At 44.9% G+C, this 14,317-nt stretch overlaps 1 protein-coding gene across 3 annotated transcripts in view; it reads right to left on the reverse strand.

Annotated features, from left to right (window-relative positions):
• LOC147253700 (nuclear factor of activated T-cells, cytoplasmic 1-like) overlaps positions 1-14,317 on the reverse strand; it is a 62,640-nt gene that overhangs the window by 15,964 nt on the left and 32,359 nt on the right. Inside the window, exons 7-10 of one of the 3 annotated variants that reach the window (XM_086217368.1) lie at positions 14,054-14,109; positions 12,088-12,220; positions 4,201-4,563; positions 3,898-4,101 (exon numbers count right to left, since the gene is read on the reverse strand). In XM_086217368.1, the coding sequence (XP_086073494.1) occupies positions 3,898-4,101; positions 4,201-4,563; positions 12,088-12,220; positions 14,054-14,109 (756 nt within the window). Of the gene's footprint in view, positions 1-3,897; positions 4,564-12,087; positions 12,221-14,053; positions 14,110-14,317 lie in introns of all 3 variants that reach the window. The other 2 variants (XM_086217367.1, XM_086217369.1) reach the window with 2 other exon arrangements.

A 14,317-nucleotide genomic window follows, 5' to 3' on the forward strand; every position in this document is an offset into this window, starting at 1 on the left:
GAGCCAGCCTTGCGGCACACTCCAATGTTAGCGACTCAGCATGTTTTCAGCGTGGTGTGGACGCGCTCTCAATCATCATTAGGGGTTTTGCGGAGTCCTGGGGTCTGGGCAACTTGCCAGGATGTGTAAAAGTTTCCATGAGGAAAGCCTCGACTTGCCTTCAGAAGCATCAGTCATGGACGGAGATCCTCACCATGGTTAAAACGTCTTTTTTTTCAGCTTCCGGAGGGAAGTAAGACTACAACCTTTTGGCTTTCAGTTTGAGAAAACAAGCCTAGTAGAATTTCAAATACACAAACTTCGAATTGAAGAGGAAACAATCATGAGAAAAACTACCCCATAACAAGAGGTAATCAGAGCACATATGTTAACTGTCAGAAATTGACAGAGGCCACGCTGGACTCTGTGTTTTTCCTATTTTGTGGAATAAGGGCCCTCTGTGTCCCAGAGAGGCAGCTGGTAGAAATCTGGCCCTCTGATTAGCGCTAGTTCCTTTGCAGTGTGCTGCATTCAGCTGCATTTCATGATATCACCCATCACAGCGGCACCTAATGAGAGAGGACATTCGGCAGCAGCCTCACAGGACCTAGAGTCTAGCCGGGCCAGCAGGCTACTTTTGTTCACCCCATCACCCAAAACAAATACACACACACACGCACACACACACACACACACACACACACACACACACACACACACACACACACACACACACACACACACACACACACACACACACACACCAAAATACCTATAAACACCAGGAGGAATAGGGGTCCAAGTCAAAGGTTTGTAATGAAAAATGTGGGCTAGTTCTTCACAACATTGTCTGTGAAAAGAAACCCAAAGCTAAGAACAAAAGTGTAGTTGCGTGTGTGTATGTGTGTGTGTCCGCGGACAGATGTGTGTCTGTGTGTGTGGGTGTCTGTTTGAGGCAGAATGATGTCACCAGAAAGGGTCCTTCAGATGTGTGACAAAAACATGCAAACATGCCATCATCTATCATTTCTGTTCTTTTTGGGCTTAATTAGAGAGACTAACAAAGCAAACATAAATGCGGTCAACCTTGTTTTTCATAAATTCTAATGTTCGCAGTCATGTGCCTTGTTAAGTTTAGATGGAGGGCTGTGAGTGAGCATGAAATGTCTGGAATAACTTAAGCTTTATATGGGCTACAGCATGATTTGTCTAAGATAGAGAGTCAACAATGGTGCATTCTTCCTTCTAGTCCCTAAACCTTCCTGGCAAACTTGTTCGGTTGTTCCAGGTATGAGAGGCAGGTGAATGACATTCCAGTTGGATTCTTTTAATAAAGCCTAACTCCAAACACAAGACTAATCACCTGATTTTGAAATTACTAAACTTATATCATGGCAAAGTGAATTCTGCAGATTACTTTGGAGAATGTGTATGGCAGTCGAGGGAGTTTACAGCCCAGACTCTTGCCATACTGAGCTCCTTGTGGTACAGTAGCTCACCGCTGATAAGTTGAGTGATTTCTCAGGGGCTGCCTAAAATCTGGGCCTGGCCAAAGAGACACATTTCCTCTGCCTGATGAGAGCTGGAGGCCTCAGCATTTGAGCGTGGGAGGCACTTCACTCTTGGGGAAGATCAAGTGTGCTCCCACTGACTCCAAATCACTGGCCCCCGGTTGCAGGCAAGCAACACCACTCTACATGGCTGGCGTTAAATCACTGCTGCTGTGGTGAGGTCATCCGCTTGTCTTCCCTCTCTAATGGAGCGCTCAGCTCACTAGCACAGGTTGGGTAATATGTACGGACGGGGATCCGGACGCCCCGTGAGCTGCCTTCCGATCTTATTTATTTTAGCTTAGGGCTCATTTGAGGAGTTTGGGATAGGGTTGGGCCTGAGAGCAGCAGATGCCTTTGGAGTATGCTGTTACCACCACACACTTAGCAGGACTCCAGCAGCTCACCACAGATGCTCATGCAGATGACAGGTGATGCAAAAAGGCAGCACACTGAGGTTTTTCATGGGGCTGCTTTGCTGTCCTCGGTCAATCGAAAGGCATTCCTGTGCGTCCCTAATGCAGCTGTAATCACTGACTGGATACGTTAAACCACTGGGGGGGGATTTAGCCCACTGAAGTGGCAGAGGATGGACTGGTGGGGAAGAGGATAAAGGTAACATGATTTCACCTTTGTGTTGCAATGGATATTTGGACATGCTGTTGGTGTAAAAGGACCTCATGAGAGCTGTGTTAGAAATTCCAAAATAAAGCTACAGTTTCACTTTATTCAATTACTGCTGAACTGAGAGCTTCAGCCTGACATAAATATTGAAAATAGCGAGAAAGAGTTTTAAATGAATGTGTTAGCGTGGAACACTACATCATAAGGCTTGGCTATAGGCTTCCTCCTCATTACAGCATGAACGTTCATCTATGTTCAGGTTAACAGAGGACTACCGGAAGAAGTCACACTGGCCATGGCCTCCTTTGCTGCAAATGTTTGGCTGTAAAATGCCAGATATGATGTTTGAGAATCACACAGCTGCCATGAAATTACTTGTTCCAGTCAGAATTGGATGCGTTTGGGCTGATAACATTTGGAAAATGAAACCGCCACAACTTAAGTTATCCATCCACATTCAAATTAGCAAAGAGCTAAATGGATGTAGCCAGCACTGCCAACTGAGCATGTTCAGTATGTGTCCTCTTGGCAGCTGAAGAATGTTGCTTTACACACCAATGTCATCTAGTGTGACATCCAGAGAGATTTATCTGTTGGCGATGAACTTCATGATCATTGTGCAAGCTCATTTGGTCAGGTCTTGAATGTATATGAAAATATGATGCAACATTGCTCTAAATTTCCAATATTTTACAATTAACACAAAAAAAAAGCAGACACAAAAACAAATAAGAGCACAAGAGCATATCTGTTTATAGGGCTGATAACAGACACACTTGCCTTTTTACACTTTAATCTGTTTATGAGCTGAGGACTGATGGGACTCATCAGAGCTGACAGAGATGCTGACAACTACATTTCAACTCAATTACAGTTCCACTGCAAAATTCCCCTGGCCCCCTCGTGCCTCCCTCTCCCATAGCTGTTGAGTGTGCACACAGTTTACTGAACAAAAGGTACACAGGAAGAGTGATACTGCTGAGTTCTTCCCCCGCCTCCATTAGAATCCAGGGGGGATTCTAACATTTCAAACTGGCACGGTGCCACTGATGTGTTCTATGAATATATATCATAACAAGTGAAGCCTCTGCTATCACAGATAACAGGCTGGTGACCTCAGAGACACACTGTCACATGGACAGAGGGGGCAATAAACTTGACCATATGCTCCCTTGGGTGTGACTGATCTCATTGCCAAGGGGAGACCGGTGACCCCACAGTGTCCCCTGATGACGACAGCCACATGGTCTGGACTCCATGGGGAAAAGACGGGAAAACAAAGCCTCGGCTGCCAAGCTCCCAGCATCCCTCCAAAAAAAAAATGGTGGGGGGAAATGGTTTGGTTCAGGAAACCCCTACCCATTGTTTTGCTTCCTTCATTAGTCGTTGTGTCAACAGTTTGGTTTGCCACGCGTGTGCCACTGTTTTTGTTCTGCTGCACCCCGTCTGACCTCGCTGCTCTGATGTTTTGACAGATTGTTTCAAAATCCCATCAAGGCAATTTACTGTTTTAAACTAAAGCGACTACTCTGACAACATAGGCTGGGCTGCACATTACACCAAAAGAAAATAAATCTGCCTGGTCTAAAATTAACAAATCTGACGTATATTTGAGGCCAGAATTTCATCAGGAAATAGTGAGAAATCCAGCAGGGTGCGGCTATGTGTGGGGCGCTCCAGTGACGTAAAGGGTGCTAAAGTTAACGAAAGATACGACAATCACTCAGAGACAATGTGTCCTCACCGTCATCCAGGTACATCTGGTCCAGTTCCTGGGGCTCCTGTTTGACGGTGATGGGGATGGCAGGGGGGCTGGAATCCTCTCGGAGCAGGCTGGGTGGGCTCCCTCCAGCCTGGGCTGTGGTGGCAGCTGCTTGAGCCTGAGTGGGGCTGTAAGCCGGAACGAACGGACTCTCCACTGGCCCGCCAGGAGTGGAAGGATGGGAGACTGGAGAGGATGAGGGGCTGCTGTTGGCATAGATAGGGTGGAAGCCATGGGGTCCTGGGCTGTTGAGGTGGTTGGGGCTGCCCTGAGAATGGAGCATACCTATGGAGGAGCTGTGGTCTGGAGATGAAGGGTGGGTGAGGATTGGTCGGCCAGGTGTCTCCTGGAGGGTGGGTGCCATTGGACCCGGGGGCGCTGAATGGGTAGGACTGTTGGGGAGGCACTTGCTGTATGCCACAGGGGAGAGGTCATGTAGGGTGGGACTGGAGCTGGGGGAGGATGCCGGCATGGCAGCATGGTGAGGCGGGCAGGGAGGGTAGCTACCAACCAGGCAGGTATCAGGATCAGGGACAGGCATGATGGGAGTGAGCCTGGGTTGGCTGTAGTAGGGCTTTGGATGCATGGGCACTCCTGCAGTCCCCAAAGAATCATATTCATCACTGGGTTCTGTCTTTATTATTGGCACTGAAAGGGAGAAAAGTAGAAAGAGAGATGGAAATATTAAAAAAAAAAACATGCAGGGGATCCACGTGGCGCAATGAGTGGATGTTGGAGGCTGTTTTAGTAAGCCTCCAACACTTGAGGCAGTGATACCCTCAGTAATCCAAACAAACAACCACCAGTGGATGTGGGCCCAGTGCCTCTAACAGAGAAACCCTCACGCCTCCCACTCACAACCCCCCCTTTACCAACCCGAAAAAGCAAAAGAATAGGGGGAAAAGAAAAATGGATGAGTCATCAGAGTGGAAAACCACAGCTGGCTCTAATAATGAATCAGGCCTATTTTCTTTGGATTCTACTCCTGCTCTGATATCCAATAAAGCCGAGGACTGCTGCTGCTGTTACTGCTGCTGCTGCTCGAGAAGCCCCGGACCCCGAGGTTCCCTCCATACCCGAGGAGTAATTGTTTCTCCTCGGACCAAATGATAGGGGGAGCAAGTGAAAAAAGGGAGGTGATTTGATTTTGATTAAGCTGCCCGAGCTCTTTAAGAGGCCGTAGAGCTGTGCCTGTGGTTTCAGGAGCTTCGGGCCTCGGCTAATGCAGGAGAGTACAGTGACCCCACTTGATCATCCTGTCTCCTCCAACTTCCAGCGCAGCACAGACAGTCTGCTCTGTTTCCTGATTAGTTCTGACGGGCAGATTTGCTTTGCTTTCCCTTTCAAAAGTAGTTATTAAAAATAAGAAAAGCGATGTATTAATTGCAATTTCAATCTGGAACCTAAATGATTGAGGGACAGAGAGGGTCCACAGTCAAAAGCTCATTGGTGATTTGGTATAGGTGCACATGCATCAACTGTGCCAGCAAAAATCCAATAGAGTTGTATTAAGATACCCAGATGCACAGCAAAGCTTCTGAGCCACAATGAACAGGCTGTTTCTATTTCTACACATTGTTAAAACGTGTTAATGGGAGTGGTGAGCATTTGATGCCAGCTATTAAGAGTTTCTGGCGTAACATGCTCGGAGTGACATTTACTTGAAGGCGTGCAGATGTCAATATGAATAAGATGTCTGTGTAAACTGTGTTTTTGTGTTGTACACAATAGAACCTTTGAGTGATAGTAAAAGCAAAATAAAATGTGCGAAGCCCTGGTGTGTCATTTGAAACATAGGCTGTTTTTCAAAGTGTTATTATTTTTGTGGTAGTTGGATCTTAAAGACATTAATCGCGCCTTTAGCCTCTGGGGTCCTGAGCTGCAATGCTGTGATAACAAAGCAGGGAGCCCATTTACGTCAGCTCTGTCTGCTTTCACAGCCCAGGGAGCAGGCCTAGTGTCTGGGGGAGCATCGTAAGACAAGTCCCATGATGCACGGGCCCTCTCTCCAACGGCCTGGGGAATAACAAGAAGGTCACATGGTGCACTGCGCTGCCATCGTCCCTTGCCTCAGCAACTCTCTTCCCTCCCTTCTCCTTTTGGTGAGAATGGATGGCAAGTGCGTGTTGTCATGTGAGAATGTTGTAATAAAATGTGATCGTTTTCACATGTTAGCTTTACTTCAAGGACAGCGTTCTCATTTATTAACTTCATGATATTTTGTCGTATTAAATCTGTTTTACAGTGCTGTTATATAATGTGAGAACATTAAAAAAAACAGCCATTGAAAACAGATATTGCATGGGCGTGTAGTCTTTTTTTACCATTAGCTACCTGAGTGAAAACACAAGAGAAATGTAGCACTTATTTGTAATCAAGATATTGTGGTTGGTTGGAACAACACAACACACTCATCTTACAAGTCATTCTTCCAATGACTGTTATGTAACTGTGATGTTTGGGGAATCCAGTGAATACGAGTTATCTCAGTCAGGAGTACAGAGCCCTGGAACGGCCTCAGAGAGATGGAGAGAAAAGATCTATATCGTTTGAGAACACAAGATATGACATGTTCCCTCAAGTTAATCAATTCATAGACACACAATACAACAGGTTGAAAAATGTGAAATAAGTTACATGTCATGGCCTCCAAATAAGTCAATATGGGGGACAGGTTTGAAGTCTTGGACTAAAACCATCTTTTTTTTTTTTCTCTGTGCCCACTTTTCCAGTCTAGCCTTAGGAGAGAGGTGTAGTCTCAAGTTTGCTTTTTGATTATTCACTCTCAGCGACATAGCATGCAAACAATATTTCTCTTTTTACCTCGTGACTCTGAGTGAAACTGGCAAGATAGATAATCAAGTCACACTGCACATATTCTCCAAGATTCTCCCTCCTCTGCTACACATATAGATGTAAACAGGGGTCTCCCTCCTGCTTACTCCATCTGTGTGTCTCCTTTCCACTTTAAATGTGAGCTGCAGATACACCGAGCCAATCCCAACTTCAGATGGCTTCTATTTCCTCCCAACTGTCTGTGGGTTATGGCCCACAGACAGTTGATGCTCAGCACATGGTTTTCTCTCCATCGCTGGCAGTTTCCCTCTGTCTGCTCATATTAAACTGATCAGGCCTGATCCGGGTATTTTATTGAGCTCTTGTTTCCTTTAAAGGAAAGGCAATTGCAATTGGGACATACAGTGTGTGTGTGTGTGTGTGTGTGTGTGTGTGTGTGTGCACGCACGCGCGCATGTGTGTGTGCGTACGTACGTGCAAAGAGATTAAAAAAGTTCAGATTCTCTTCTCAAAGGCAAGGTGATATTCAGGAATCACCTTGTTGCAAAATTGCTGATGTCGTTCTTTTTCCGAGGCACGAAACAGCAGTGACATTTAAGATGGAGCAGGTGGCACTTCATTAACTTGCAGGTACCGAGTGCACTGCATCCCACTGTGTAGGCAATCTGTTGGCCCAGCACACTGAGAGCTTGATGTTACTGTAGGTGAGCGCTACAGCAAGCAACGCTGTAGACATGACAGTCAGTCAACAGTTCATCCTTTGACAATACTTTTCGGGAAAAAAACATGACTGTGCAAATATTTACAAAAAGAGGAACAATGTGTGTGGTTCATTAACTTTTCCTGCATGTGTCAGAGAACATGTTTCTGACTCTCCTTTCTCCAGCTTCGACCACAAACCAATACAGCGAGGGGAGTCGGCACCCGTTTGCGTTAAGAATAGAACTTGATATTACAAAGGAATCTCCAAATGGCCTGTAAAAATAAAGGGGTTCCGAGAAGTTCTTAGCTCGTGCTTCGGTCACTGCCAGTACTTTTTTGGCGTTTGTTGTTTAATGTGGTTGGTGAAACTGTTTCTTATTTGAAGAGCAACACGTCACGTCTCTACTCACGCAAGAATGATTGGAAGGGAGCTTGGAAAAGAGAGGCTCATTCCGGGAGTCAGACAAGGATATTTGTGCTGTACGTACATCTCAACATCACAGGCAAGCACTTAGCTTTGACAAGTGCTGCTGATGGTATAGCTCAACAGCAAATGTCTGCAAGATCCATTGGCTGAACCGAGCTTCACCTCCAGTCCAAAAACTCAGCAGCAAAGACTTGACTGCTGGCTTGACTCCTGTGCACTTTTAATATATCAAGTATTTAACAAAAAAAAAAAAAAGAAAAGAGAACCGTGTGTGAAATGTAATTGATAGATGAAATTCTGTAGAGACGAAGCACATGTTCTTTAGTTCAACAAGTCTCTGAGGTTTGTTTTAACTTCATCGTGCACAATTATGGAAACATTTCAACAGGCATCCCCCGAGCTTATCTTTGTCTGACTGCTAGTGAACGTGTGAGTTTCCACCATGGTCTGTGTCTGATAATAATACGTTATAATTTATGTCGAGGAAGGGCAAGGCCGAGAGTAGATAAAAATCAGTTTTGAAACAATACAGTCTGAAATAATACGCCTGGATTGAGTACGGGAGAAAATACAGTTTGGTTCATTTGCAGAGGGACAACAGGAGTTCCTCAAACTTCAAAGCTGCAGTAGGTGCCAACCACATTTTGAATTAAGAAAAACAAGGTGCTCACATGACCTGAATGGAAAATAAAGGTGGTTTTTAACCAGCATCTGTGTCCCACAGAGTGTTTGCTTCTTCCTTCCGCTGTTTCAAACACGTCTATTTTGAGAGCTTGGTTTGTCTTTTTATAGATGAACAGACACCAGAGTGTGAAAGAAATGCTCTCGCTAAACAGCGTCAGTGACCATGACTGCGCTTGAAGTGGGACAACAGACCGGAAGAGCCCTTTTTATGCGGTAAAGCAAGAAAGTGATGACAACAGCATGGGTGTATGGGTGTATGTGTGTATGTGTATGTGTGCGTGAATGTGTGTGTGGTGTGTGTGTGTGTGTGGGGGGAAGGGGGGGGGGGCGCGTCTTCCTCCCCAGGCCACCCTGAGTACCTGTTTGGAGGTTTAGTTGTTTCTGTCTCTGTTCTCACACACACACACTCACATACACACACACGCACACGCACATACACACAGAAAGCCTCAAAAGCAAACAGCTTTACACGGATTTCCTCATTCTTTGTTGCTGCATTGAAACCGTGAGTGTATTACAGTCATCAGAACACAGAGTGTGTGTTTACACTGATTATAAGCTTTACGCTATCTTTTTTTATGTGTACCTCAATGTAAATACACTACAAATCTAACGAGCATGAGCATGAAAAATCTCATACGAACATACAATTTTGAACTATTTATATTTCATTGAAACTTCATGTGAGTGTGAGAGTTGTTTCACATTTTATTGTGTTTTCAAATGAGTGGTTAATCTCAAAATAGAATTCAATGGCTTGTTATTCACGGGCTCTTTGGCTGTAACATAGTGAGTTAATTATGCTCCTTTGAGAAAACGTTGGCCCCTGCTTGTGTGGTCTATGCCGTACTTGTGGTTTACTTGGCAGTGAAAGAGAGAACACAACAAGTCATCTTTTAATTAGAGTCGTGTTTATGCTCAGGGAAATGACTTAGAGATGCATAGTGGAGGCCGATAAGCTGCTCCATCTCATTCTCTGTAGCAGTGGAGTATATAAAATGGATAAGCTATATATGGCCGCAGTTTGTCTGCCCCGCACTGGTCCAGTTACCCACAATGCACTGATTCATCAAGGCAATCAGGCATCTCCAAATAGGGACCTGCTCTACTTTCTGTCAGAGCCTTGTCCCAAATTCTGGATCACTTATCTTCTGTGGCCATAAATACATCTGCTGATAATCTAGATGTCACATCTTATTACGAGCTGCAGACGTATAATGCAATGCATGCTATCCCAGCAGCATTACACCCATTAGACCCTGATCAATGGAAATAAGATATCATTGTCTACGGCTTGCAAATGGAAGGTTGCTGGTTGGAATCCCTAAGCCTACTGGGAAAATGTGGGTGGGGGAATCTATAGTAGCTGGAGCATCACTAAGCCCTTCCTCAGCAGCTTTTGTTCAATTGCCAGACAAATCTTTTAGCGTCTCCATGGAAGGCGCTGGACCTCTGCAAAATGGCCGACCGCATAGGACTGTGGCTCAAGTTGCAACAGACCTACAGGGCGTCACGCATGAATTGCACATATGCATATACTCGTAACATTTCTGGTTTGGCCCAACTGTGAACAAGCCTGGACGAGCGCGAGCACGTTGGTTCAAATTAACGCACCAGTGTGTCGCACTGGAACTGGAAGGGTTATAGTTTGTTTACGGCTCGAATGAAAGTGTTTGTAGATTAATGAGTATATGGCAGGATAATGGAGATGTCGATCGGACGATTCACTGACAGTCTTTGGCTGTAGTTGCAGTTCGTCCTCAGCTGTCACAAGCTTCCAGCTAAATGTATGTAGCTGGCTCTTCCTGCATTCTTGGACTCAAGGATGCAGGAAGGAGAAATATATATTTATTTTTTGAGTAGTATTACTTGGTGGTATTGCTGTTAAGTTTGTGACTTTCATTGATATTTTGTACGACAGATCAAAATGTCAGCATGCCACCATTCGTAAGCCAACTTTCATTTTGTGCTGTGAAATGTTAATCATCTTGATCCTTGCTGCTCATCTTTCTAAAAGGCTCCACTGCACCTCTACACAAGGATTTTTAAGGCCATTGTGAGATAACCTGATGCACGTCAAAGCACCATCGCCAGCTCAGTCCTCCTTCCTCAAAACAACACTAATCTTTCAACCGGTGGTTATATATGTGAACGAGGGAATCACGATTCAAGAGTCTCGTGTGCTCGACAGCAGTTCAGTGGTTGTGCAGCTTGATCATGGTTCTGCTGCTTGCTTTCAAAAGTCTCCATAATAACTTTTCCACATTTCCAGAGCTTGTCTATGACTAATGAAATCACTTATCGTTAAACCTTCGGGCCCAGCAGGAGGTGTCTATAACCCCAAACTGACACAAACAGTGGTGGAGCACGCCATCGACATACTGAAAGGCTGCCGAGACACAGCAGGTGGCACGCTTTAATGCACACCTGAAAAAGTGTGCAAAACGTATGACCTGCTGTGTTCTGCATAATATCACGATGCAATATTGTAGCGTTGACTCATTTATTTATTTTTTATGTGTCAGATCACTTTTTTTAGATTGTGCAATAACCTAGGCCGACACCCAAGGCAGTAAAATTATATTGCAGGAATTTTCGTGGCATTTTCCTTTCCTTTTTTATTTATTTTCTTCTTTTGCTTGAGTTTAACATTACCTGTCAAATGGTTTGTTGGTTTGTGGTTTGGACACGTCTGCTTCTGTTGTACGTATTTATACGGGCTTTTCCTTTTGTTAGTTCCAATTTAAGTCAAACACAGGTGGGTGAGAGCAGATTTCCAAGTTAGTGAACATGGGATTTCTTAATTTCCTTTTACTGCAAGAACAGATATAAGAGAAAAATGAAAAAAACATCCATACATGAGTCTCACTGCCTCCCCAAGAGAATAAAAAGCATGCCTCGTCAGCTAGATACATAAATATTAATGTTCCTGAAACTGATACTGAAGCTGATGTCTCACCTGTGCCTGGTGTAAAAAGTCAATAGCTCACAATGTAGTTTGGAGGCTGAACAGATCTCTAAACTCCCACCAATACATTCTTTGAATTCCAATGTGAAAGCCATCTATAAACACTGCGCCAGGGGCACATGATAAACACACAGAGAGGTATTCCTGGGTTTTCAGGTTGCTACATGAATGACAGAGCAACGCACTGCAAGTGTGTGTGCACGTTTGTGTGCTTGTAGGTGTGTAGGTGAAGTGTGGCGGGGCATTGTGTGATGTGGGGTGTGAAAGCAAGGTCGTCAGGGGATTGACTTGTCTACATCAACACTGCTCAGAGGCTCTGTCAGTCAGCAGGTACACCTCATCGCTGGGGAACGTGGCCTTACTGAAGAATAAACACACCTCACATCTTCTGCTCTCACTCACAGGCTAACAGCCAGGACTAATGTCAAAAATACACGCCAAAAAATGGCCACAAATTTCATGCGGCATATTGACGGCAGCAGTAAAGTAGAGTTGATAGATGAGAAATATTTGACTTGATGGATGATGTGTGCAGTTTGTTAAAAGCGTGCATGCGACTGGTCATATAAATGTGAGTGATATTCATGAGGATTACCGTTAGGAGGCAGATAGGTAAAGCGCTGGTACTGGCTCCTCTTCCTCTTGCCATTGCAGACGTAGAAGTTAACCTGCACCGGGCTGGATATTCTCTGGTTCCGGTATGGCGGGATCTCCACCAGGAGTGTATTCTGCAAAACATGTCACCTCTGTGAGATAAGACAGCTGATGATACATCAGAACTATTTAGTTAATCAAAATTTGTGTCACTATCCAAGGGTAGAATTGCAGGAGGAATTCCCTCAGTATATTAATCAGCACTGGTTATTTTAAGCTGGCCAGCATTAGGGGTACTGTTTCCAAGAGGGTGGACTGGGACTGGGTTTAAACGAGGTTGTCTGGACTGTAGAGCCCATGAGGTTGGTCCAGTGCCCGTGTTTGTGTCAAAGGAAAACCCCTGGGCTTTAGCACTGTCCCTGTGCAGCACAGGAGGAAAGACATGGACGACTTTAGTAAGTCTGGGAGTATTTTTCTGCTTTTATTCTAGAAGGAAACATGGAGACAATGTAGGAAAATGGGGATCTAAATAGTCCAAAGTGATGCACCGTGACAGGGAGCAGGTGTCTCTTGGTGTTGTGGGTGGGGGAAGCTGGGTGGGACAGGGTGGAGGTGAGGGGTCTGCACACTCAGTCCACGTCTGCCTTCCAGATGAGGACAAAAAAAATCTGCAGGTGGCTGACTGAGTGTGTTAAGTGCGTGTGTGTGCACATGGCCTTCCGTCTCCATTCCATCCCGGTGAAAAGTTAGCACACTGTGAACAGCAATAAAAACAAATGCAGGCAGGCAGTCTGGAGCGCTTTAGGGCAGTCTGCTGGCAACTGACAAAAAAAATCCAGGGCTCTCTTGCCGTCTCTTCCTACTTGTTTGTTAGTTCTACAAATAAACACCATCTAGTACTTGTCTTTCATCAACCTCATATTCCCAAACCGCCGCCACTGGCCGAGCCCTACTCGCCCGCTAATTTTCCAGCATCTGGGACTCAAGCCACAGCACATCAGCCAGCTCTACAAGCCAATTAGACATCAGAGTCCATATTTACACTCCTGATGCAACCGAGTCATTTACCTGAGTGAATTAACAGCAGCAGCAAGGAGAAAAACACCCCCAAGATGCAGCATTTAAAAGCAGATGGTTTATTTTAGACCCTGTAAATTGCCTCCAATAGTTTACACAAAAAAAGGGGGAGTTGAGCGGAAACAATGAGATGCCTCCTGATGAAAAGCATCAAAAATTCAAACCATACTGTCATCATACAAAGGCAAACAGGTTTTTTCAGGTCCTGTACTTGACTTGCCTCACTCATCGCAGACCTAACAGACGTCACTGAAATGTTAATTGACTCCAGAGCATGAGCAGCGTTCTGTGACATGTGGAACAACATTCACCTTTCAGATTCTTGATGATTCCCTTTTGCTCCGTTTTATATTAACACAATCTGAATGTGTGACTGAGTGTCAGTTAAGTCAGAGAGCTGGTTTATTTTCCCATGATGGCTCTCGTGAAAACGAGCAGGTGACCCCCCCCCCCCTCCAAAAAAAACCAAAAACCAAAAATGGGGGCGTAATCCATTCTTGGCTGCATGATCACAACTCAAACGAGGTGTTTAAGCCCAATTCACCACACAGCAACACATCACAGTGAACTAAACGTCTGGCTATGCTAGGAGGGCTGTGGCGTGAGTCTCTATTAACATGTTTATGCTCTGTGTGTGTGTGTGTGTGTGTGCACGCGCACGCATTATAATATGACAGCTCGTGTTTATCTCATAAGGGTACAGAGATTTAGTGAAAATTCCATTCAGGATTGCATGTGCTAATCATCATTGTCTACGCTGCGACTTGTAATGCCTTAGCAAAGGTTACATCATTACAGGGGACAGATGAGGAGGAGACGAGAGGAAAGTGTTGGGGGAGGGTGAGAGAGTGAAGACAGCTGCGGAGACGTCTGGCGTGAGGTGCACTTACAGATTTGATGGAGTCCTTGTCAACTTTGGCTTCCGTCTCCCACAGATGATGACCATCTACATTGACAAATGGATAGAAGATGTTTTATTACACAATGTGGACAGTCAAGAGAGCATTATTATCTGCAGATGACAGTCGTTAGATCGGTGCAGAAGAAATGTGTGCTTTTGGGTTGACTTCTAGCTGTTCTACTGCAAACAGAATCAATCAGTTCGACAGTTACTTCATTAGCACCTGATCGGATTGATAAGTAGTCATTAAATC

Source organism: Aulostomus chinensis, chromosome 11 (assembly GCF_037954235.1).
Source record: "Aulostomus chinensis isolate RoL2024-O1b breed Wild chromosome 11, RoL_Achi_v1.0, whole genome shotgun sequence".
Taxonomy (NCBI): domain Eukaryota; kingdom Metazoa; phylum Chordata; class Actinopteri; order Syngnathiformes; family Aulostomidae; genus Aulostomus; species Aulostomus chinensis.